Below are 26,017 nucleotides of genomic sequence, written 5' to 3'. Positions count from 1 at the left end.
CTCCAAGCCTCCCACAGGTATTGGCAATTCCTGTGGATTCACTTGAGACCTCACCAGGTAATAAACCCTCCCCTAACAAGACCTAATATTACCAATATAGAAACTAACCCATCCTGCTCTTCAGTCCTCAAAGTTTACAGGGGTCAATTCCACTGGGGGAAATTTCCAAAAACCTTTGCATAAATATCACACAGTCAACAAATGGCACTCAGTGTTTGTTTTCTCCTGGAATTTATTTTGTTTGCAGATCTGCCGCCTACACATGCCTACCTCCCAGCTGGAAGGGAACCTGTAATAAGGTCTCCTAACCCCGCAAATTGATGTTGTTTCTGGTAACCAGTCCCTTCCTATTCCTCTAGTGGCCTACACTTGATCAAAGAGAGCTATCGAAATCATTCCCCCATTGATAGCCATGGGGATCAAGGCTGGAGTAGATACTGGCATTGGGGGCAGCTCCTCGTCAGCCCTTATCTATCAAAGGCTGTCAGCAGAGTTTACTAATTATACAGAACGGGTCTCACGGGCCTTAGAGGCTTTACAAGATGAGGTAGATCACTCATGTCAATAGTGCTTCAAAATAAACGTGCACTGGAGCTATTAGCTGCTGAAAAGGGAGGAATGTGCCTTTTCCTAAACAAGGAATGTTTCTTCTATACTAACAAATTTGGGGTGGTCAGAGACATGGCCCAACAGTTACAAGAGCGCATTACAAAAAGGAGACAAAGAGCTAGTCAATTCGTGGTCCTTCTGGAGCAGCATATGGAGCTGGGCTCCTTGGGCACTACTTCTTGCTGGCCCCCTTTTTATGCTCCTTCTAATACTCCTATTTGAGCCCTGTATAATGCTCTCTGCAGATTCATATCTCAACAGGTCCAACAGATCAAATTCCAGTTCTTAAAGATATTCACCTCTGCCTACGCATGAGCCCTGCATCCAGTTCTATTGGGGGCCTTTGGAGACTACATGGGCCAACCTCTGAGACAAGTGCCACCACCCCTACCCCCTGTTGCCCCATTGCAAGCACAAAGCAGCTAGTCGAGTCATTGCCTTTCTCTCCAACAGCAGTTGGGTACTTGCCTCAGAGAGGGCACTTGTTGGGTCTGGGAACCTAAAGGACAGATGTGTGAGTGTCCCATCCCCCATGGAGAGCACTATAAGCCCTGCACCCTGAGAAGGAGTTATAAATCTGCACCCCTGCACCCTAAGGAGGAGATACAGGGTCTCATAGATCTGCCACAGGGCTGATAAACGGAATGCTCTCAAGGTTGTTTCCCCTCAATAAGGGGCAAACAGACCCGCTCATTGAAGAAAGTGCATGCCTTGTGAGTCCACCATCCATGGAAAGAAACCACCTAACCCTTACCCTAACCCAGAGTTAACGTGTCCATAAAAAGCCCCAGCCTCACCTCAGTGGGGAGCCATGGGTTTCTGGGCTCTGCCGCATGGCTCTAGCTGTAGCCTTTCCTTTCTCTCTAATAAATCCTACTTTGTGTACCCGCCTTGTCTCACAAGCCAATCAGCTACCTCATGAGCCAGTTGTCTGGCCTGTGAAGGCAAGGACCTCGACACCAGTTCACAACACTTCACACCAGCATGTAACACCAGGACACTTTCTGCTTTGAACGAATTGGGCTTGTGTGTGCCAGGGCTTTGGCCCAGCAATAGCAAGTGCTGTTGTAATGGGGAAACAGTAATCTTTTGAGATGATAGCTAACATTTTTAAATGCAATAGAATAAAATAGAGCCTGAGAAGGGTAACTATTCAAAATCATGAAATCCCTGAGGGTCTGGCTTTATTTTACTATTTTCTCAGTTTTTGTATGCTAACTCCTTTTCCCCTGACTTTACACAAGCCCAAACTGCTTTGTCTTTAAAGTGGAAGAAAAAAGCTTAACTACACACACAAACATCTCTCTCTCTGAAAGCATGCCAATTTCCATTTCCTTTCTGACTTTGTTTTACCTGTTACCTTGTTTCATTCCTCACCCTTCTGTCAAAATTATGCTTCTGAGGCCCTTTCTGTTTCCTAATCATTTGTACCTCATTGCTTTGGCTTTTCTGTTGTCCTTCGATACTGCTGACCATCCTTTTCTTGAAATTCTTCTCCCATGACTCCCTGGACCCCAGGCCCCCTGGCATTTTACCCCACTCCCTGCTTCCCATTTTTACTTCTTTTGCTGGTTCTCTTCTTGCTGTTAACTGGTGGCTGGTGTTTCCACATTCTTTAGTCCTTGGGTTTCTGTTGTGTTTTCTTTTCACTGCTTCCCAGCCTTCCACACACACAAGGAGATTGTCCTCAGTCTTCACACTACAGTGATGGACTTCAGTGTTTCAATGGAGGCTTTTGCCTGGACAGCTCACATCATCTCTAACTGAATATGTCTGAGCCAAAATCATTCTGCCTCCTTGTCTCAGCCAGTGGCATTATCACCCCATCACCCATCCTGGAATCTATGGCAAGAATGATTTTTGCCTTCTCTTGTAGTGGGGAGGAGGGGAAGACATGGCAGAAAACTGAAACTTAAGGAAACTGAACCTGAGAAGGTCATGTACCACTGAGGATGGAGTAGCCAATGAAGCTGGAAGTAACCATATATGGGTTAAACTTTGCTTCTTGCTTCTGTAACCTGCTTGCAGGGGTATATAAGCAAGGCTCCTTTGTTCTCAGGGCTCAGCCTTTAGATGGGAATCTGCTGAGCCACTGCCAGCATGCTAATAAACACTGCTTCCCTAAAAGCCTTGGTGTCCTGTTTTCCTGCTTGACTATCCCACATTCTCTCTTCATTTATTTCATTTCAAAGGTAACTAAGGGCTGGGGATGCAGCTCAGTGGTAGAGTACTTGCCTAGTATGCTCAAAGCCCTGGGTTCAGTTCCCAGAATCTCACACACAAAGTAATTAATCCTTCTTTCTGGTGTTCTGGTAATTACCCTTTTCATGACAACTACCATCACCTTGTGTAGATCAAGTGCTTTCTTGACTAGATTTTCGACTGTATCCCACATATGTTCCTAGACTAAGGGCATCAGAATTCTCCAATTGTGTTTTGTTAAATGCCTCATTAATTCCACATTCCTTTGTTGCTATTGTTGCTGAGACAGGCCAGCCTTAAGCTCAAAATCCTCCTGCCTCAGCCTTACGGTGCTGGGATTGAAGGGGTAAGACACTGCACCTGGCCTGATTCTCTCCTTCTGGCAGTCATTCCAAAACTCTATCCATAGACTTCTGGAAGGCCAGCCCCACCCTCTCTCTGCCATATTTCCATTGTAACTTCAAATGTGTCCTTATTGTAGCCAGACCAGCTTTTCACTTTCCTGTGGTATGATACACAACTCCTTACCTTGTTGCCTCTTCCAAGAAGCCTCCCCTGAATAAGCTGGTTTCCTTCAGTCTCCCTTTCTTACAGTCTTTGGACTGAGGCTGCATCACACATTTTTGTGTTTAGTTATATATTCTATATGGATTGTCTTAACTCATTACATCAACTAGGTTATAGGAAACATGAGGGCAGAGGTGTAGCTATTGAGCCCAGCCTGGAATTTTAGATAGTCAATGAATACAAATCAATAAAGAAATTTATCTCCTTTGTATTTTGATGGCAAACCCTATTCTTTTGTACATTGGCAAAGGATTCTTAAAGATGCATTTTTGTAGAATAAAATGCACTGGTTATCTTGACTAGTGAGAGGCTGATATGTCTGTTGTGGGGTACAGGGGGCCCACTCCAGGGGTTCTTGTCTTTGGTGGGCTTAGGAATAAGCTCACGAGACATGGATAGTGCACACACAGGTAGATTTATTAGAAAAAGAAAAGGCTGCAGCTAGAGCAATGTGGCAGAGCCCAGAAACCTGTGGCTCCCTGCTGAAGGCTGGGGCTTTTTATGGATACTTCAACTCAGGTTTAGGGTGAGGGTTAGGTGGGTTCTTTCCATTGGTTTTGGATTTGCTTGTGTAGGCTCTCTTCAATGAGCTGCTCTGTTTGCCCCTTATGGTGGGGGAGCAACCTTGACAGCATCCTGTCTATCAGCCCCGGGGCAGACTTATGAGACGATGTATCTCCTTCTCAGGATGCAGGACTCAGTGCTTTCCATGGGGGATGGGACACTCACTCATCTGTCCTTTAGGTCTCCAGGCCCAACATGTCCACGGTGTGTTTCTTGGTCCTTGACTTCCATCTTTGTAGAATCATTGTATACATTGTCCATAGACCATTAGCCAGCTTTCCTCCATCCCTCCCTCCCTCCCTTCCTTCTTTACCTTTGGGTCTTGCTCTATATCATAGGCTGGCCTAAAACTCAAGATCCTCCAACCTCTGCTTCCTTAGTACTGGGATTACAGATGGCACCCTCAGCCACCACAGTGGAAATGCCTATTTAGCTTTTGTTGAGAGTTCCTGAAATATGGTACTTTAAGTTCTTGTTCATTTGCCCATAATTTATCATCTGGAATGAACTTGTCATTTCTGACTGTGCCAAACTAAAGGGAATTTCCTTTCAGTTTTCTTTCCTGGATGTACAAACCGTCTCTAGACAGAGATCACTGGAAAATAGTGATGTAGAGCCTATCCATGGCCATTACCAGCCAGTTTCTAGACTATATGTCTCTTCTAGAGTATTTCCAGCATCCTTCAAAAGTCTTGAAATGCAGAATCATTACATCTTTTATGTTGTACAGAATGGCACCAGTTCCAGGCTCTAATATGCAGCTCTCCAACGTGGGACAGTGGATATGGAGGCAGTTGACATTGTCATGAATCAGATCATGGAAGAAGACAGCCAGGTTACAGGAAACTGAAAAGGAAACAGACAAAGCACACTTTCAGAGGATCTTGATTTCCACCAGTGTTTGCTTATTTGTTTGAGTCAGTCTTGTTATATGTCCCAGGCTGGCCTCACCATCCTCCTACTTCAGCCTCCAGAGTGTGGGGTGCAAGAGTGGGCCACCATGCCCAGCTCCACTCCCAGTTTGATAAGTTTTGAGTGATTTACATTTCTTTCAGGAACACTGGATTAAAACTATATTGTAGGGCTATATTTAGCCATTTTATAGAACATTATGATATTGTAATGCCTTTTTTTTATAATCACACATCTAATGATTTTCTCTAAGTATTCCTTTATATATTCCTTCCCACAAAAATACCTATAACCATTATATTTTAGTTTCAGCATTTTATGTTCATGAAAAATTCAATTTGCTACAAAATCTTCTGGAGGGTTATACAATAAGTTTGCCTTATTTGTGGGTTTATCACAAGTATTTTCAACGAACTACATTCAAAACATAAAAATTTTAATCAAAATTTCAAAAACATTTTAAGTTCCCATGCACATTCTGCAGTCACCGGATGGGGAGAAGCTCTGTGGATGATAACCATCAGTTGTGTTTAAATCATTGTGGGATCTGCTGATCAATCTGTCCTTGATTTTGTAAAAATACAGTATTGCTTCCCAGGAAGCAAATGCTGCCCAAAAAGCAAGATAAAAGTAAATGTGCTTAATAGAAGTGAAAATCTGGGATTTGCTAAAAGAGTATGGATTTAGCAGAAGTGGGGTGGTTTGATGGGAAAAATGAATCCAGCATCCACAGGACAGCCCTGAACTCTATCCACCCTGAATGTACAAGGGTTTCTTCCACATGGGCTCCTTGGAATCATGTCCCTGTAGATACCAGTTAACAAACTGGTATCAGATCATGGTTTTAAAATGTGTGAAACAAACAAGGGAATTACTTAATTTTTTTGGCAGTACTGGGGTTTTAAACTCAGGGCCTCACACTTGCTAGGCAGGCACTCTACCACTTGATTCACTCCACCAGCCCAGGAATTACTTTAAAGCATTTATTGTTTCTGTTGTTTCTTTCCAAATACCTTTAAAATCACAAGGAAAGTGAAAAGTAAATGGAAGAAATCTGTAGGCAATTGCAACCTGAAATTCTGCAAGAATGAACTGTTTTCCTAATTAAAGGCCTTATCATATTATATAGATAGTGTTTGCACCCAGATTCCATACTGCAGAGAAATAGTCTTTTATGGAAATGTGAGACTATGATTTAATTTTTTTGCTATTTGATATACATATCCCTATGTTTCAAACATGATTCACAGCCTTCCTGGCCAACGCATCCCGTGTTTTGTCAACCCAAGCAAACACAGTTCAAAAAGTAGTATGATACAATACTAATATCAACAAAAAGTACTTTAAAAAAACAAAATACTGCAAACATTTTTGAAATCATCTCTGCCATACCTGGGGTTATAAAAATGTTGTTAGTTAACCCTGGAGGAAATATTTTTGCTTCAACACTTCTTTGAAGAAAATAAGATTCTGGTTTCTGGAGGTCATGTGGCATTCTAAGACATTATTACATTTGTAAATACAGCATGCTAAAGTCAGTCTCAATCTCTCCCCCTCTCCCCTCCCCCTCTCTCTCCTTTATCCCAGTGCATCTTTTCTGGACCTTTTCACCTCTTCCCTTTCCTCCTTACCTAGGCCTTTGGTCTTGGCCGTCCCCCTTACTTTTGCTAAGGTATGTCATTAATACTTGCTGTCCTTCCTAAGACAGCAGCTCCTGCTGCACTTCTGGCCAGTGCTCTCAGAGTAATACTTCAAGAACTGGGCTCCCAGCTTCTGAGATTCCTGCAGCTCAATAAGCAGACCCAGAAATCGGTGGATCCAGCAGTCTCTGTAGAAAATGGCGGGTGAGCAGAGAGGGTCTGACACCCTGCCATGCTTATACATAAGCATTGCTCTGGTATGAAGGCAGACTCAGAGACAGTGTGACTTCCAGACTGATGCTGAAGGTGACCATTAGGGTTTTGGGTTTAGGACAGTCTCAAGATCTTTGGGCTAAGAGTGAGCTTCCTTGGAAGGCTTCTGGAGAGTCAGCCTGAGGAAAAAGGAGACCATTCTTTGCATACTTATTTTTCTTTTGTTTCTTCCCAGAAGAGTCCCTAAAATATTTTTTTTCTTAAATTTTACCACTTTTTATTTATTTTTTTATTGGGTGCTGAGTAGGGTACTTTGTAGCATTTACAGAAGTTCTTACAATATAACAAATATATCACACTGGAGTTCACCCCCTCCATCATTCTTCTTTATTCCCCCATTCCTGGAATAATTTCAACAGGTCTCATTTTTCCATTTGCATGCATGTGTAGACGGTATTTGCACCATATTAACCCTCCACATCCTTTCCCCACTTCCTCCTCACTCCCACTGGTACCAACCCCCCAAAAGGACCTCTTCTGCCCTCCTGTTCTCTGATTTTGTAAAAGAAAAAAAATGACACTTTTACTTGTTTGAGATAGCTGCACAGGAAATTTCCTTGTGGCACATCCATGTATATATGTATTATAGCCTGAATTGGCTCATCTCCTCTATTTTTCTTTCTACCTTAGTCACTTTCTTATGGTGATTTCAACAGGTTTAAAAATTCTATATTCATTCTGTATAGAGAGTACATCAACCATATTCACCTTCTTAACTTCTTTTGCTCTCCCTCTCTTGTATGTGACCTCCCCTTAGTGTGACCTGTTTTTCACAATATTGCTGTATTTGTATTAGGTCTATATTCCACATATGAGAGAAAACATGGCCTTCTGAACTTGGCTAACTTCACTTAAAATGATGTTCTCCACTTCCATACACTTACCTGCAAATGACAAAATTTCATTCTTCTTTGTGCTGGAATAAAATTCCACTCATCAGTAGTGGGGCATCTTGGCTGTTCCCATAGCTTTGCTATTGTGAATAATGCTGTAATAAACATGAGTGTGCAGGTGCCTTTGTTGTAACCTGACTTACATTCCTTTGGGTATAGCCCTAGCAATGGAATTGCTGGATAATATGGTAGTTCTATTTTTAGTATTTTGAGGAGCCTCTATACTGTCTTCCATAATAGTTACTCTAATTTACATTCCCACCAGCAGTGTATGAGGATTCCTTTTTCCCCACATCCTCACCAACATTGGTTGTCATTTGTATTCTCCATTCTAACAGGAGTGAGGTAGAATCTTAATATGGTTTTGACTGCATTTCCTTTATGGCCAGGGATGTTGAACATTTCTTCATGTGTTTTTCTAGCCATTTGGACTTCTTCCTTTGAGAAAGCTATGTTCATTTAATTTCTCCATTTCTCCATTGGGTCATTGACTTATTGGGAATTTAGTTTTTGAACTCCCTGAACATTCTGGTTATTCGTCCTTTGTCAGATGGATAGCTGAGAAAGGTTTTTCCCATTCTGTGGGCTGCCTCTTTAGTTTCGAGACCAAGTCTTTTGCTGTGCAGAAGCTTTTTAATTTCATGTAGTCCCATTTGTCAATCTTTCCTCTGAGTTGCTAAGCCATTTGAGTTCTATTTAGGAAATCATCACTTATGCCTATTAATTCCAATGTATCCCTCCTGTTTCCTATAATAGCTTCAGAGTTTCAGGTCTTATATTAGGGATGTTAATCTACTTTGAGTTGATGCTTGTACAGGGTGAAAGACATGGATCTAGTGTCAGTTTTCTGCAGGTAGATATCCACTTTTCCCAGCAACATTTCTTGAAGAAGCCATCTTTTCTCCTTAATATGTTTATGCCTGTGTCAAAAACCAGATGGGTGTAGTTGTATGGACTCATATCTGGATCTTCTATTCTCTTCCACTGGTCTTCATATCTGTTTTTGTGCCAGTACCATGCTATTTTTATTGCAATGGCTCTGTAGTATAATTTGAAGTCAGGTATTGTAATACCTACAGCATTGCTCTTTTTGTTCAGTATTGCCTTAGCTAGTCTCAGTCTTTTGTGCTTCCAGGTGAACTTTAGGGTTGATTTTTCAATCTCTGTGATGAATGTCACTGGAATTTTAATGGGAATTGCACTTAATATGTAGATTGCCATTAGTAATATAGCCATTTTCACTATGTTGATTCTACCAATCCATGAGCATGGGAGATCTTTCCATTTTCTGTAGTCTTCTTTGATCTCTTTCTTCAATGGTTTATAGTTTTCCTTGTGGAGGTCTTTCACATCCTTTAAGTTTATTCCTAGGTATTTTATTTTTTTGAGGTAATTGCAAATGGACTTATTTTCCTATATTCTTTCTCAGTCTGTTCATTGTTGGTGTATAGAAAGTTTACTGATCTTTGTAAATTGATTTTGTATCCTGCTACTTTGCTGAAGCTGTTTAAGGTTCTAAGAGCTTTGGAGTTGGGTTTTCTGGGTCTTTTAGTTATAAGATCATGTCATCTGCAAATAGGGATAGTTTGACTACTTCCTTTCCAATTTGCATTCTTTTTATTTCTTCTTCCTGTCTTAGTGCTCTGGCTAGGAATTCCAAGACTATGTTGAATAAGTGGAGAGCGTGGACACCCTTGTCTCCTTCCTTAGAGGAAATGGTTTCACTTTTTTCCCATTGGCTCTAGGTTTGTCATATATAGCCTTTATTATGTTGAGGTACAGTCCTTATAGTTCTAGTTTCACCAGCTTTTATCATGAAGGGATGTTGAATTTTATTGAAGGCTTTATCTGCATCTATTGAGATGATCATGTGGTTTTTGTCTTTCCTTTTCTTAATAAGCTGTACTACACTTAATGATTTGCAATATGTTGAACAATCCTGCATCCCTGGGATGAAACCAACTTCATCATGGTGTATGATTTTTTGGTTTGCCAATATTTTACTGAGGATTTTTGCATCAATGTTCATTAAAGAGATTGGTCTGTATTTCTTTTTTTGTTGTGCTCCTGTCCAGTTTTGGGATGAGTCTATTACTGGCTTCATAGAATGAGTTTGGCAGTGTTCTTTCCCTTGCTATTTCATGGAAAAAATTGAAGAATGTTGGTATTAGTTCTTTAAAGGTGTGGTAGAATTCAGTGGTGAATTTGTCAGGTCCTGGACTTTTCATTTTTGGGAGACTCTTTATCGCTACTTCAATTTCATTACATGCTATAGATCTGTTTAAGTGATTAAAATCCTGACATTCTCTTCGATTTAGAACCACTGGCCCCTGGAGGGATGAGAATTCTTCAAGTCAAAACTTTAATGTGACTATCACTATGTCAGACTGCTCTTTCAAAACTCCTGTATAGAGGATGCAAAAGGAAATAAACATTGGCAATATTATTATTTTTACAAAGTTCCCGAGCTTCACAGCCCAGTCTGTGAACCACTGCTATTTCCTCTGGTCTTCTACAGAGTCCATTGTTCACAGTGCAAGTACTCTACATGTGTCAGGAAAAGAGATCATTGTGTAAAAACAGGAGCCAAGAGCCAAAGGAGAATTTGTATGCTCTGGATGCTTCTGTACTGATTAGAAAGAAAGTACTAAGTAAAAGGAAAAGGTCATGCCCCAGACCTTGGCCAAAATATGCAGAGTAAGAAGGCTTCAGTGAAAATTATGACTATAGATAAATGAATGAATTCAGCTGTTATACATATAACAAATACTTATTGCAAATATGTCTGGATTATCTTCAATGACTTTAGATAGCATTACTAGTAATGTATGATTGAGGATAATGGGTAGACAAATGCAGGGATGACATGCTGAAGCAGACCTTTATGTCTTAACTGCTAACAACATTGATTGCCATAATTTTCAAACAACCCATACATGTAGCACATATTTTACGTCATTCACTTTTACTCACTGATAAAATATTAGAGACATAAACAATTAAGTAGATGTAACTTAGTTGAGGTGAATGACAAGAAGAGAGATCAGTATAACACAGGGTGGAAATAAGGCTATGAAAGAGCTTACAGATTGCCGTCAAAACACCAGAAATGACATATAACTCAAAAACTGAATCATCAGGTGGGATAATCCTTACCTGTTCCTCCTTTTGGAGAGAAGATAGAACATGATGATTGGAGTTTGCCTAATATGTGATTAACATCTCTGCATAATCAGGACTTACAACACTGGTTACTTCTGATTCTCCTGGCGAGCAAAGAAAAAAAAAAAAAAAACTGAGGCCAGGAAAGCATGTTAGAGCCAGTAATACTTGGTGATTTATATTTTAGCACTATATGTGTATGTGTATATGTATGTGTGTGTGTTTGTACATCTATGTATATATACACAATTTACTGTTGTTCTTCTCTAATTATATAAAATATATATTGATTAGTATATATAGTACAACCAAGTACTATACTAAATTACAGAATGAGAAAGGAAACCCCACAAATTATAGAATCTGCTTTCGGGTAATTTATAATTTAATTGTAGAACATATGGAGTGGCTGGATGGATACATGGATTTGGTGGATATGTCTATGGCCAGGTAGGCAGGCATAAAAGATACTTTGCAACATAAGCAGATAACATCAAGTGGATTACTTACAAATGAAAACAGGGTTTCCTCAAGGAGTAGTACACACACACAGACACACAGACACACACACACGCTTTATACTTTTCAAGCTTTTCTTGAAGAATGAATTGTAATTAGATAAAAAGAGATGGTAGAATCCAAGAAGAAGAAAATGATTTGAATAAAAGCTCAGAAATGAGAATGAAGCAGTCAAGCAAAGGGGACACTAATACATGGGCTGTCTTGGGAAACATATTTTGCAAAGGAGTTGGGAAATATAAACCTAAAAAAGGCCAGTTCATGTATGTCCTCAAGAGACCTATTTTGCTCTGAGGAAGACATAAAAATATCTGAAGCCAGAGTTATAAATTATTTATTCTTTGGAATAAATTTTCTTTTGTCATATTATTTTTGAAATGGGTGCATTGTGACATTTACAAAAGTTCTCACATCATAGTTGAATTCACCCCCTCCATTATTCTTCTTTATCCTTCCCTACCCCCATTCCTGGAATAGTTTCAGCAGCTCTTATTTTTCCACTTTCATACATAAATACATATTTCCACCATATTCACCCTCCTACATGCTTTAGCTAAGCATTGGAAACAGCCAAGATGCCCTACAACTAACTGGTGAATAAATTAAGAAAATGTGGTATTTACATACAATGGAATTTCATTAAGCCATAAAGAATGAAATTTTGTCATTTGCAGTAAATTGATGGAACTGGAGAACATCATCTTAAGTGAAGTTAGCTAGGTTCTGAAGGGTATGTTTTCTCACATATGTGGACTATAGACCCAATACAAATACAACCAGTATTATGCAAAATGGGTCATGCCAAAGGGAGGTCACTAACAGGAGAGGGAGGGTTAATGAAGAAAGTTAAGAAGGTAGAAAAAAGGACAAAGTTATAGAGTTTAAAGGACAGTTTCAAGATAATGAATTTGTCAGACGTATACATAATGGATGAAAATAGGGCATTCCTGGAAAGAGGCCACTTACTAGAAGATTAAAATAGACAAAACATGGTTAATAATAGTAAGGATAATGACAGTGGTTTCAAATAAAAGGGATGGGAGAGAGAACAGGACAGAGATACTAGTAGGCCTTGGTGACAAGGAAATATAGCCACGAACTACTCAAGGAAGAAGGAAGACTCAGAATTGGACTCAGGGAATTACCTTAGGAAAGTTAATGGAAAGGAAGTAAATAGAAAAAGTCATGAACCTCTATGGCATGATATATTATATTCCCTACAATATGCTTTCTTTTCTGATGCCTTAGAGAGATACATTGAGAAGAAGACTCTGCAGCACAATAGAGGGACCCTTTCATATGACAGCATCACAAAGGAAAAGAGCACACACTTAAAGTCTCCACTAACTTAAGTTGTATGTAAAGGTTAAAGGAGGAGAGTGTCTCGTTTTCACTCTAGGCTGATTCTCTAACAACACTGATAACAATAACTACTTCAATTATATACTATTTTATTCTAGTTTTTGGAGTGCATTTAACCACCACAAACTTTATAAAGAACTATACTATCTCCATTTTACAAATGAGGCAACTAAGGCACAGAGAAGTAACTTAGATACCCACGTGCATATACACACTATGGTGAAGGTAGGATTTGAAGCCAGGCAGGCTCATTCCAGAGCCTGTGCTCCATATTTCAGCAGTAGCCACTGCTGTTAAATCATTTGAACTACCCAAATGAGGATTCAGGTGAACTACCCAAGTGAATGCCCTCTGTTCACCTAGCCGAAGGCTAGGATGTAGAGGGTTAGAAGACAACAATTCCAGATTCAAAAGTTCTTTCCAGCATGAATGACACCATATAAAATCAGTGAGCAGGTCACACTTTGTGTACTCTCCCCAAGGTAGAATGCTTTCATGGAGAATATAAAGTTTAATAGGGACCTACAAAATTGTTATTGATGTAAGTCCTTTTATTTATAAAATATGTAGTCTTTATTTGTTTTGCTTGCAAAAAGGGGGTAATAATCTTTAATCCTGTAATATTTGCACTAGTCACTTGTGACATTTCCCTTTTTTCAGTCACTCAGATGGAAAACCTCTGAGTCACATTTAACTTCTCCCTTCATTGCACTCCTCACATGCAGTCAGCCATTATGTCCTGTCAGGTCTAATTCCAAAGTGTCATTCCCATCTGTCCTACCAGTGACATTCTCTGGTTCCAGGCTTTATTTCTTTTTACATGGAACTGGAAACCTAATTGCCATTTGTCTCCTATTCTTTTGCCAGTATACATCATCTCATCCAGTTTTGGTTGAAGTAGCTACACTCTCTGAGGCCTGCAAGCCTGATAGTCTGTACATAAATTCCAAACCCTGTGCTGTCCAGTGCCTGGCTATCTTATCTCCCATAATGCCTCTACCAGTAATTGATTGTACAAAACCACATTTTTCTGTACTCATTGGTAAAGCCCTCCTCTCCCTTTGTCACCTTGAGGTTTTCCTCCTACTTGTTTCAGTGTCTAATTCTCTTACCAGACTCCGCCTTGTCTACCAGCTTCAATCCTACCTGTGGTTCAAGACTAGGCTCAAGCACAATTTCTTCCAAAACTCACCCAGTCAATATGAAACCACTTGCTCTCTCACACTCACACTTTTTCAAACTTTAGCTCATGTAATATTAAATGTAAATATTCAGGTCTACAAGGGAAGGCCCAACGAATATTGTGTTATAAAAACCAAGGAATTTCTATTGTTAGTGAAATACACTTGAATTTTTTTCTTTTTTTTTCTACATTGACATAGAAATTGTCATCCTTTTGCTTGTGAGAAAATTTCAAATTGTAAAGCTAGTTTAGTAATTTCTTAATGAAAAGTAAATTATTTAATGTATTTACCAGAAGACTGGTGTTGCAGTCTCACAGGTTTTTGCATGCTTTCAGTAATACAGCAAAACCCACAAAATATATTAATTTTACCTTTTGTTTGACTACAAATTGCTATAGTTTATTTCAAAAGCTGTAACCAATATATTGGAGACAAGGAGACTGTGTTTTAAGTTTAATATTGGTTTTCTGTGATATGTTTATAACTTAACTTGGAAACAAGTTAAAAGGGCTTGTGAAATGTGTGACGATTCTGAAATGCTAAATAATTCTTGGATAAAATAGAGAGACACCCAGAATAGGAGATGGGTGGTAAAGGTTGTGTGGAAATATCTAGAGGGAACCAAAGCCAATGTTAAAAAAGATAATCTTTACAGGAATAGGAAAGGAAAAGAAGAAAAACTACTGCTGGACTTATAAAAATAAAAAATACTGGTCTATCTCTATCATGTACAGAAGCAGCAAATATAGAGGTGTTGACTTTTAGGCCTGTAGGCCATTGTCTATTTGCACAAGAATAAGAAAAATGACTCTTGGGAGACCACTATGACTGAAGATTCCAGAATGAGCTTTTGGGTCAAATATGAGCATTTGACCCACCCACTTCCATGAGTCTTAAGCATCATCCTTTCCTATGCAGACTGAATCCCAGCTGGGGATCCATATTTGAGGACACCCAATTGATCATCCTAGGCCCCAACCAGGCAACAGTCTTGTGGTGATGTTTGAGATGCAGCCCTTTCTCTTCCACAGGTGATTTCCATCCTACTCCCTCTGCAACACCACATCCTTAGATGAGGTGCTAGAGATGAAGGCGATAATGCAGGTGGACAGGCACAGGATCTGTCAGGGCCTGGTCTTCCAGTGTGTGGAAGACTCCAGCACAGTGCCATTGAGGCAGAGTGGAGTATTGTCAGTGGGAAAATGCTCTTCTCCATCTGGGTGTTCACCTGGACCTCATGCAGAATCCCCAGATTGTGCCCTGCATGAAAGGAAGGAAAACATCAACATCTGTGAGGGTTTGAATATTACTGTCATGACCTGCTAGGTTCCAGCCCTTGCCTGGTACCCACCCATCAGTCAAACCTCATCAAGAGGCCTGAAGAGTTTGGCTTTATCCTCGACAATGTCCAATCCCTGCTAATCTTCAACAAGACCAACTTTACCTACTATCTCAGCCCTGTGTTTGAGGCTTTCAGTCTCAGGAATCCTGTTGTGAAGCCCAGCACCCCCATTATCCCAATGGGCAAGAATGTGATCTCACCCATGACTGGGGACAATGTGAAGCTGAACTACACTGTGCTCTACACTGTGCTGCTTTGGGAGAACCCATGTACCATGACTGTGTCAAATGTGCAACTGTTCTGTGAGATACCCCCAACGTCACTAGCAGGCACAAAGTGATGGCTCATATTGGTGGCCTAGTGTACTCCCCAGGTGTAGGATCCACTGCCTCAGACAGCTCACTCAGCCTGCCTACCATCATCAATATCATACTGCTGGTAGCCCCATCAACATCTTCGTTGCAGCTGTACTCATGGCCTACATATGCAAGTCCCACAAAAACAACCTCATGCTGAAGCAGCTGCAGGTGCATGGAAGGCAAGGAAGCATTCACCAAGTTGCAGAAGGAAATCCATGAATTGACTGGTGAGGTGGATGGAGCAGAGATTCCCTTCCTGGACTGTAGAATCTGCAACATAGAGGTGCCGTTCCCCAGAACTGGAGACCACTCTGTGTCTGAGTGTTCAAAGTCCTGAGCTACTCATAGGCATGTGTGAAGAAAGGCCTGAAGCTCTTCAACACCAATGTGTTCCTGCTGTCCTTCTCCCAATGCTCAAATACCAGGAGAGTTTCAAACTTCTCCATGTGCAACTATGGCCACATGGCTTCACTCATGACAGTGCTACAGTGCAAGCTGGAGTATACCAATGACGTGCTCAAGCAGTTCCTGGCCAACCTCATCAATAAGAACCACCTCCAGCTGCTGCACAGGCCAGTCAGTGGCTGAGAAGATACTGACCCATTGGTTCACTTTCTTCCTCTACAACTTCCTCAAGGAAGAAGTACCCTTTCTCCCTGTTGTGTCATGAAACAGCAGATGGAAAGGGCACTATCAACACCATCTAATCCCCGAGCAAGGATAAGTTACCTAGCAGCAGATAGAGTACAAGATCTGGCCCTGAGCTGTGTCAGCACAAGACAATGCCAATATCTCTAAGATCCCAGTGAAGATCTGTGACTTCTCCTTCAGTTAAGAGAGAAGATTGTAGATGCTACTTTTAGAATGTGCCCTGGCTCCTACAATCCCAAGGATATAGCCATGCATCTGAAATGATGACTAGGAAGTGGGGCACGGATGACCCTGTAAGATTGAAGACATAACCACTGAGAATGAGAATGACTGGAAGAGACTCAACACCCTGGCCCCTGCCAGGTGCCACATGGCAGTGGAGCAGCTTTTGCATCAAGTAGATAATGGCCTATAACACAGTGAGAAACCACACCATCTGTAGGTCCTCAGAAAGTAAATTTGAAACCTAATTCTGTACACAGGTAGCCTCAACAACTTTCACTTCTAAACACCCATGATCACCTACTGCCTGGGCAGTCAAATCATTGAGTGGATATACTCAAGTAGTGTGAAACAGTTGCTAGTATGAGAATTTATGAGAACCAGCAAAGAAATTAATACATGAAGATACTACAAATATTAAACACAGACACAAAGACAGACAAATACACACAAAGATAAACAGACAGGTAGACACACAGACACACACACAAACACACACATACCCAGGAGCCCTGCCTGTATTCAAGGCATGTCGAATGTTATCGGCAATGGCTGAAATCCTCGCATTACCCTACCGAGTGCACACTTTCAGCACTTGAGAAAGGATCAAACATAGAAAAACACGTGAAGTGACATCAGCTCCACGAATGTCCTTAGAAGGAAGACATACTACCACCATTATACCAAAAGCAACTAAAGCCTAATCCAGAGTCAGAGCCTGAAGTCAACACTTGAAATCACTTCTACCAGGGTAACGATGCACGTACATACATGCATCATGATAGCCTGACATAACCTGGCCATATTCAAGGATCACTGAATCTTTCCTCCTCAGAGAATTGATTACAGTTGACCTAGGGAATAGCAAAGTGGAGAAAACCCCGAAATTACTGCCTTCCAGGAAGCATTCCTGAATGGCATTCAAGGAACAGAGCACCTAAGTGACACTGATCCAGGGAATATTTTAAACCACACATGTGCCCCCACATATAAAAACACCCACAGAGTGGCTGTGATCCATGAATATTAACTATTTTGTTGTAAGTGAAATTCTGGCCTTTATTCTAAGATAAGAACATTTCAGGAGAACCCATATTATGAGTACCTGGAAACACTGGGGAATGAGGTGAATGTCTTCAAACCTTCACTGCCTGTGATTTAATGCACCTGCAGATCAGAGAAGAAATTATGTGAGATCAACAGGTGCTTGTGCTGTGCTTCTATGTAACCATTTCCTCGCTTGCCAGTCCATTAGAATGATACGCTCAGATCACGTGGTCAAGATTGGAAGCAGAAACCAAGGCTGCCTGTACACCAGAGTGACATCCAGGAGGCCTGTTCTGCTTGGTGAGTTCCCTGCACAAATGACACAGAGGCCTCTGTACACTAAAAGCTGTGTACACAGACAGGTAGACACAAACACACACACACACACACACACACACAGGAACCCGGCCTGTATTTCAAAGCGTGTCGAATATTATCTGCAAAGGCTGAAATCCTGGCGGGAACCTACTCAGGGGACACTTTCAGCACTTAAGAATGGACAAAACTTAGAAAAACACGTGAGGTGAGATCGGTTCCACCAGTGTCCTTGGAAGGAAGACATATTACCACCATTTTGCCAACGAACAACTAAACCCAGGCTGCCTGTACACCACAGAGACATCCAGGCAGAATGTTCTGCTTGGTGAGTTCCCTGCCCAAATGACACAGAGGCCTGTGGACACTAAAACCTTGTGGCATGGTAGCTTCCGCTAGCTGGAAGGATGGAATGTCCCGATCCTGATGTGCTCAGTTGAATGTGTGCTCCTGCCATGCGTGCCCTGTATCCCTAGGACCCAATTAAAGGACAAGTCTTCCACACTAGACTGGAGCTCCTACCTCCTGCTTCCTCCTGCATAGCCAGCTGCACTGCCATGGCAACAGGCCATGCAGGAGCTGCCTCAGGACTCTCCAGGATCCTGGGGCTGTGATCCCACTGTGACATCACAGCCAAGTCTTTCCTGATTGGTCAGACCACATAAGCACTGCCTCTACATCCCCTCCCCCTCCAGTCTCCAGCCACTTGTGTGGCAGCTTCCTGGCAAGATCTTCTGATCTGGGGATTGGTTTCCTCCTCCATGTTGCCTCCTCAGATCATTCAAGGTTCAACTGGCATGACATTTCTGTCATGTTCCAAACTACTCCTAATCTGGAACCCACACTTTGGAGGACAGGAAGGCTTTCATGTGGTGAGTACAAAAACACCTCAATCCCTTTGAAGATAAATCAGCCAGGAAAACTCCCTGAACCTTGGATGAGGCAACTTCCTTCTCAGAACTACATCTCCCATCATCTGGGAGGATATTCCCTTACGTAGACCCAAACTATCACACAGTGAGAACCTGGGGCTGTTTTCCAGTCTTCTGTGTTCCTAACTTAAACAGAACATGGAAACGTACACACTGGCTGGCAAGAGCTTCAAGGTGACCACATGAATTCACTTCTTCTCAACACAGAGATTACTTCATTTGGATCTGACAGATACACAGGCACACACACGCTATAGCCAAGGAATGCTTAGGTTTCTCAACTCAGTAAAATTATTACCACCTCTCAGGAGAATGGCAGGTTTCAGGAACACCACAACATATGGAATAAGCATGAAGCTCTCAGGCAGGACCTTCAAGTCTGCAAAGGTTCTCTGAGGGACATCACAGTACACCTTTCATTCATTGAACTGACGACATAAAGTCAGAGACACACAAGGCTGTTCCTCATGTGATGTGGGGAAGGAACCTAATTTCTACAAATCAGTGGTGGTAAACTGAACAACAAATATCCCCCACATAGTCACACACAAAAAATTAGTGATAGACTAATAGTTATCTTGTATGTGAATTTCTTACATTCTATGGAGTTAATTACAACGGTGAGCAAGACCAGAAGTCATGGAACATCACACAGAGTTGTTCATTCCATCTATTTCCACAGTGTTAAAGATTACTATTCAAGGAGACTTCTGCATGCCTTTGCAGCAGATACACTCAACGAGTGTGAAACACTTGCTAGTATGAGAATATATGAGAAACAGCAAAGAAATGAATACATGAAGATACTACAAATATTAAGCACAGACACAAAGATAGACACATACACACAAAGATAAACAGAAAGGTAGAAACACACACACTAGCGACCACTAATTTTCTTCCTCAATATTCAAATATGAAGCCCACACATTCATGCTTCACAATATAATTTTAGAGCTCATAAAATGGTTAAGAACAACCCTCACTAGGACAGTGCTGAGAAGTCATGAAAAAATTAGTTAATAACAGAGGCTGGGCAGAGTGATTCATGCTTGTAGCAATACCAGCTACTTGGTATGCAGAAATAAGGAGGATCATGGTTGTAATCCAGGGAAGGCAAAAAGTTAGTGAAACCTGGGCTGGTGATATGGCTCAAATGGTATACTGCCTGCCCAGCAATTACAAAGCCCTGAGATCAAACCCCAATACTACAAAATAAAATCCCCAAAGTTAGTAAGACCCCATCTCAAACAGTAAGCTGAACATGTTATTGTGTGCCTGTATTCTTATCTGTGTCCCAAGTCCCACCACCCCCAAAATAATCCAATCTGTGTGATGTGGCATAGGGAGGAGGATCAAGGTCTGAGGGCCCACCCTGAGTAAAAACTCAAAAGACCATATCTGAAAAGTAACTAAATGAAAAATGGGCTAGTGGTGTGGCTCAAGTGGTAGAGCACCTACCAAGCAAGTAAGAGACCCTGACTTCAAACACCATTATTATCAAAAATTTTTAAAAAGAACAGAATCTGAGAATGCATTACTTGCCTAGCATAGTCAAGGAACTGGGTTCAATCCCCAGCACTGGAAAAAAACCCAAAAGTTAAATGAATTTCAAACTCATTATTTTGTAAGCCAACTCATTAGGAAACAAAACTGAGGATACTCAAAACAATGATCATGTGCACTAAAGGAAATTCCAAAAGAATTCTAACAATATTTGCAGAAATGAAAATATAACCGCATCAAAGGACACATTCCTCAAATACTACTATTTGATTGACTGGCTTCTAATGTATTCATTAATAATCCAGAGGAACTGTAACAGCACAATTATGTCAATTGAAAGAGATGACTTCAAATTATTGACTTTCCAACAGCGCTGGACCCAGTGACTCAGGCAGATACAGTATGAATTTGTTGATTAAGTAAACATGTGATGACATCAAATTCAGATCAAGCTTTTTGTCTGTCAATTTGCTCAGTATGTCAAAAAGCTGTCAAAAGTAGAATTATAAATACCATTTTGAACAATGCTGTATCACTTGGCCTCAGGAACAGTCACGTTTACCTGCCAATCTTTTTTTATATTTTGCAACAAAGCATAACCCAGGTGAATATAATCTTCAATGTCAGGGCTCTCAGGCATTGTTATGCTTCTGACGCTCATCAGCTGTTCTGCTTTTTGTGATATCTAAGTATTTTTAAAGTGCAGGCTTTTGTTGTGTGAAAAAAGAAAAGAAAATCTGAAAACCAGTGATACAAAAAATTGTATAATCACATTGTTTATTCACATCTAGATTCCACTTGCATACCTGCATCAGACTGCATTCTTTTACTGCTCAAAATGCTTCTCTTCCAGTACCATTCTTCTTGCCAAATTATAGCACTAATCATTCTCACAATTATTTTGATTGATGGCTTTAAAATATTACTTCTTGGGTCAGAGATGTAGCTCAGTTGTAGAACACTTGCCCAGTATGTGCAAAGGTCCTGGGTTTAATCCTCAGCACAGAGGGGAAAAAAGTATGTGAGTGTGTATATATATTCTTTACTATAATTTTTATTCTTTTCCAAGTTTGCTAAAATAAGCACATACTACTCATAGAGAAGAAAAGTATTTCATCTCTTGAAATATCTTTGTCTGAAATCTCCTTTCTAGCTACAGGAGTTTTTTTAAGACCCTGAACTTTTACATCTGGCTAGCCTTACTCTATTTCTTTTTGCAGTGGTAATGAAATTTGAACTCAGGGCCTCATGCATGGCAGTCAGGCACTCTTAACTGCTTGAGCCACTCTGTCTATACTCTCTGTACATTCAGCACCCATCTCTTTCTTTCAAGTAATTAAGGTCTCTAAATTCACTCCATCTCTATAAATAATTCAAAATACCCCTGCAGTGAGCTGCCTCTCCCTCTCCTAAGTTATTTCAGTAGAAAAATCAGAAACCACTTCCAAAAATGATTTCTGCTCAAAGATTGTAATTTTTGTCCAACCAAAGTTCCTAACATCTAGTTATCCAGTTGCAAGGTTAAATTAGCTTCCTCTTATCTGTCAGAGCATCATAGACATTTGGCAATAAAACTTACTCTTTAAGATCAGATATCTTCCTTCTGGAAAAAGCTTCAGTGGCTAAACATTTATTGACTATAGGCAATGATAGTGCATTACAGTGAGACAGCTTTCATGTGAGTGAGCAACAAATTGTAAGATTAATTAAAATCTGGGTTTAATGGTACATACCTATAATGTCAGCAATTGGGCAGCTGAGGTAGGAGGCCAGCCTGGGCTACACAGCAAGCTCATGTCTCAAAAAACCAAAAATAAGCTGGTGGCAGGGTTCAAGTGGTAGAGCACTTGCCTAGCATGCATGAAGCCCTAGATTCAATTCCCAATACTTAAAAGAATAAATAAAGTTGTGGTAAAACACAAAAATCCCATACCACTTACTTGACTAGAAAGGTTCTTAAAGACACTGTGCTGTTAATATTTACCTCAGGCAACTTTTAAGGGTGTTGAAGCTGGAATGTGGCTTCAGAGTTAGAGAGCCTCCCTAGCAGACACAAAGTCTGAATTCGCACCCTCGTGTCACAAAAAAAGTACTGAGCAAATGTGATGTGCAAAAGATGCCTTCGTTTACAAGTACACCATGACAGTGAACTTTCAGAATTCTAAATCAACATTTGACAACCAAGTTCCTGTGCACAATACAGTGAGCTTCAAAACTTCCTCTGGACTGAAACAATGCTCACCCTTTCTGTCCTCTCAGAGCTTGGTAGTCCTTGTCTTCCTGAAGGAATTTCTTGCACTGAAAGCACTCAGCATACTTAGAAACGACAGTTCTGGTTTTAAGTGTCCACTTTGATTTCTCAAGTCTTCAGAAGAATCCATCCCACAGAATATGATCTGCAGATTTTCTGAAATGATTCCATAAAAAAGCAAATATCAGAAACAGTTATTCCAACTACTAACAATTATTTCAGATAATACACAATCTTCCTAAAAATATTCTCATTTTGTTCCTCATAATCTCTCCAAGTTCAACCTCAGAATTTTCTGAAAACCAATGTGACCTATACCATAATTTCTACTTTCAATCAAAACCCCCCCAAATGATAGTACTGCATTTGTAGCCCTGGGAAACACAGTGACAAACCTGGTCTCAAAACAGCATCTACAAGCACCCACAGTAGCCCTGGCCGCAGAGCTGCTCTCCAGGACAGCAGTGCAGCAGGAGCCTTGCCAGGGCACATTAAGCCTCAGACCAGTTCTGGGGGAAGAGGCAGTGGATTCAGGGCAGGAGGAGAAGGTGTGACTTGCTTTCCCCTGTCACCAGCCAAGAGCACCAAGGGCGGGGCAACGCCTTCCAACTGTTCCTGCTCCACAGCACAGAGTTCATAAGCTACAAGTCGGAGCTCTGCGGCTTCGTCTGCACCAAGACCACCAGCTCTCTACGCAGTGCTGCTCCAAGGTTATCCATGGCTGTGCTTCCTCCGGGGTCTGGGGCTGGACCCCAGCGATGCCCACCCCGTGTCCGAGGTACTGCACGCCTGCCCCCCCACTGCCCAACGCACTGCCTGCTGACCCACGCTGCCTGCAAACCAACGCAGGGCACGCTGACCCCAGAACCCCGACACACCACACGCCTGTCCTCCGCTGCCCGCAACTGGATGCACTGCACGCTGACACCCCACAGCCCTATGCACCACACGCCTGACTCCCTCCGCCCGCATCCTGGCGGACCTCCCGCCTGACCCACGCTGTCTGCAGCTGGACCACCTCCGGCCTGACCCCTGCTTGACCTCCGCCGCAGGACGCACTAGCACGCCTGACCCCCGCCACCTGATGCACCGCTCGCCTGACCCCGCTGCCCACAACCTGACCCACCGCACGCCTGACCCCCGCCGCCCCCATCCCGGTGCACCTCCCGCCTAACCCAGGCCACACGCATCCCCACGCACCTCAAGCCTGACACCCGCCACCGGAAGCACTGCACGCCTGACCCCGTCGCGCACCCCTAAGCACCTCCCACCAGACCCCCACCGCGCACATCCTGAAGCACCTCCCGCCTGACCCCTGCCGCCAGAAGCACCTCCCGCCTGACCCCGTCATCCGATGCACCGCTCGCATGACCCCGCCGCCCACAACCCGACACACCGCACGCCTGATCCCCGCCGTCCGCAGCACCTCCCGCCTGACCCCCACCCCCCCCCACGCCTGCAGTCCGACCACCTCCAGCCTGACCCTCGCCGCCCGAAGCACTGCACGCCTGACCCCGCCGCCCGATGCACCGCTCGCCTGACCCCACCGCCCACAACCCGATGCACTGCACGCCCGACCTCGCCGCCCACAACTAGACACACCGCATGCCTGATCCCCGCCGTCTGCAGCACCTCCAGCCTGACCCCTGCCGCCGGAAGCACCGCATGCCTGACCCCGCCTACAACCCGACGCACCGCACGCCTCATCCCAGCCGCCCGCAGCACCTCCCGCCTGACCCACCCCGCCTGCAGTTCGACCACCTCCCGCCTCATCCCAGCCGCCTGAAGCACTGCACGCCTGAACTTCCCCCCCTCCCTCCACCCCCGCCCGATGCACCGCTCGCCTGACCCCGCTGCTCACAACCTGACGCACCGTAAACCTGACCCCCGCCACCCGCAGCCCGACATACCTCCCGCCTGACCCCCGCCGCGTGCAGCCAGACACACTTCCTGCCTAAACCCCGCGGCCTGCAGTCCGAAGCACCTCCCATCTGACCACACTGCCCGCTTACCCCGGCAACCCGACGCACCGCACGCCTAAACCCCGCCGTGCACAGTCCGACGCACCTCCCGCCTGACCCCCCCACCTCCTTCCACTCCCCCACCTCCTTCCACAACCCCCCCACCCCGCTGTCCGCAGCCTGACGCACTTCCCGCCTGACCCCCGCTGCCCGCAGCCAGACCCACTGCCTGACCACCCCCCCCCCATGCCCGCAGCCTGACGCACCTCCCACCTGACCACGCCGCCCGCTGACCCTGGCAACCCGACGCACCGCACGCCTGACCCCCGCTGCCCGCAGCCAGACCCACTGCCTGACCGCCCCTCCCCATGCCAGCAGCCCTACACACCTCCTGCCTGACCCCGCGACCTGACTCAATGTCCTGCCTGACCCCCCCACCTCCCCCCCCCACTTCCCGACCCGTCCCCACCGCACCGGCCAGGAGGACGCTCCTCAGATAGGAAGAGGGACCTACCATTGCCAAGCCCTGCTCCGGAGTGGTCACCCCACGCTGATCACCTTGCCCACTTTCTGAGTCTGTCTGGGCTTGTGGGGCGAGCGCTGCCTGGCTGTGGGGCCAACACAGCAAGCCAAGGCCTGCCAGTGGGCGTGGAGTTCGTGCGGAGGCCCTGCCCTTCTCGAGCTTCCAGCTTAGGCGCTGCTCCAGGGCGCCCCCTTGCCGGCCTTCTGCCAGCAGCCACTTTGCAGTAAACAAAGTTGAGAGTTTACTTATCTCATTCTCTAGTACACTTTATGCCCCTGCCGGGCGCTGGGAATGCTGGCAGCAGCCTAAGACTCCAAGACTGGGGCCCTGCTCGCCTCTGGCGCCTGGTACCACGCATGCAGGAGGAGAGCGTGGACCCTCATCTGGCCCTAGCCCTGCACCATGGCCACATCTCCAGGAACCCAGGGGCTCATCCCTTGAAGACTCCACCTCACTGGTCTGTCTGCAAGTCCTCCAAAGACGTCATCCTTCTCCAAAGCAACTTGATTTCCTGCTTGTACAGTAAGCCACAGTATTTCTTGCTGTCCCCTCCTGAGTAGCTGTGATTACAGGAATGAATAACCAGAGCTGGCTCTTCTACTTTTTAGGTGTCTCTGTGATAAGTCTGTTTCTCCTGTTACTAAATATTTAGAAAACGTGTGTGCTGCAAAAATATTATTTAATATTTTTAAATGAAATGGAAGGGTGGAATACTACAAATTCAACTAGCAAAAGAGAACTTTTTGCACAGGTAAGGTTTGACCTACATAAATTTAATCGGTATTTCTTTATATTGTTATCCATTTTATGTATTCACTTCATTTATTTAAAATTATCAAGTAATGTGCTATTAGCAAATTCACACATTGTAAGTTCAGTTGAATCCCCTCTCAAGTCTGACTCTCTTTAACCCCAGACCTCATAGAAATAGAATTCGGTGCGTTTGCATGTGTGTACTTTAAGCTAGTAAAATATGTTTATTTTCTGTTTGCACAACCATCTATGGTCATGTAGACTTTCC

At 43.2% G+C, this 26,017-nt stretch overlaps 1 protein-coding gene, 1 long non-coding RNA gene, 1 other non-coding gene and 1 pseudogene across 5 annotated transcripts in view; 3 read left to right on the top strand and 1 right to left on the bottom strand.

Moving 5' to 3' along the window:
- Window positions 1-412: 412 nt before the first annotated feature.
- LOC109698754 (plexin-A4 pseudogene) lies at window positions 413-16,747 on the top strand (annotated as a pseudogene).
- LOC141425908 (uncharacterized) lies at window positions 3,775-24,843 on the bottom strand. The gene is made up of 7 exons (XM_074084847.1): window positions 24,663-24,843; window positions 24,115-24,429; window positions 22,504-22,668; window positions 17,567-17,628; window positions 14,766-15,147; window positions 10,817-10,926; window positions 3,775-4,788 (listed from the first exon to the last, which is right to left on the bottom strand). The coding sequence occupies exons 1-3, from the start codon at window positions 24,841-24,843 to the stop codon at window positions 22,517-22,519; spliced, it is 648 nt and encodes a 215-aa protein (XP_073940948.1). The 3' UTR covers window positions 3,775-4,788; window positions 10,817-10,926; window positions 14,766-15,147; window positions 17,567-17,628; window positions 22,504-22,516.
- Window positions 10,794-10,922, top strand: LOC141410559 (U8 small nucleolar RNA). Its single transcript, XR_012435404.1, has one exon. It is a non-coding gene; the product is annotated as a U8 small nucleolar RNA (small nucleolar RNA).
- Window positions 24,844-24,953: 110 nt separating the features above from the next.
- LOC141425726 (uncharacterized) overlaps window positions 24,954-26,017 on the top strand; it is a 39,210-nt gene continuing 38,146 nt past the window's right edge. For all 3 annotated transcript variants that reach the window (XR_012450798.1, XR_012450797.1, XR_012450796.1), the window contains exons 1-2: window positions 24,954-25,518; window positions 25,605-25,747. This is a non-coding gene — a long non-coding RNA (uncharacterized lncRNA). The remainder of the gene's footprint in view (window positions 25,519-25,604; window positions 25,748-26,017) is intronic.

This window comes from Castor canadensis, chromosome 8 (genome assembly GCF_047511655.1).
Source record: "Castor canadensis chromosome 8, mCasCan1.hap1v2, whole genome shotgun sequence".
Taxonomy (NCBI): Eukaryota; Metazoa; Chordata; class Mammalia; order Rodentia; family Castoridae; genus Castor; species Castor canadensis.
This window is presented reverse-complemented; position numbering and strand designations above follow the sequence as displayed.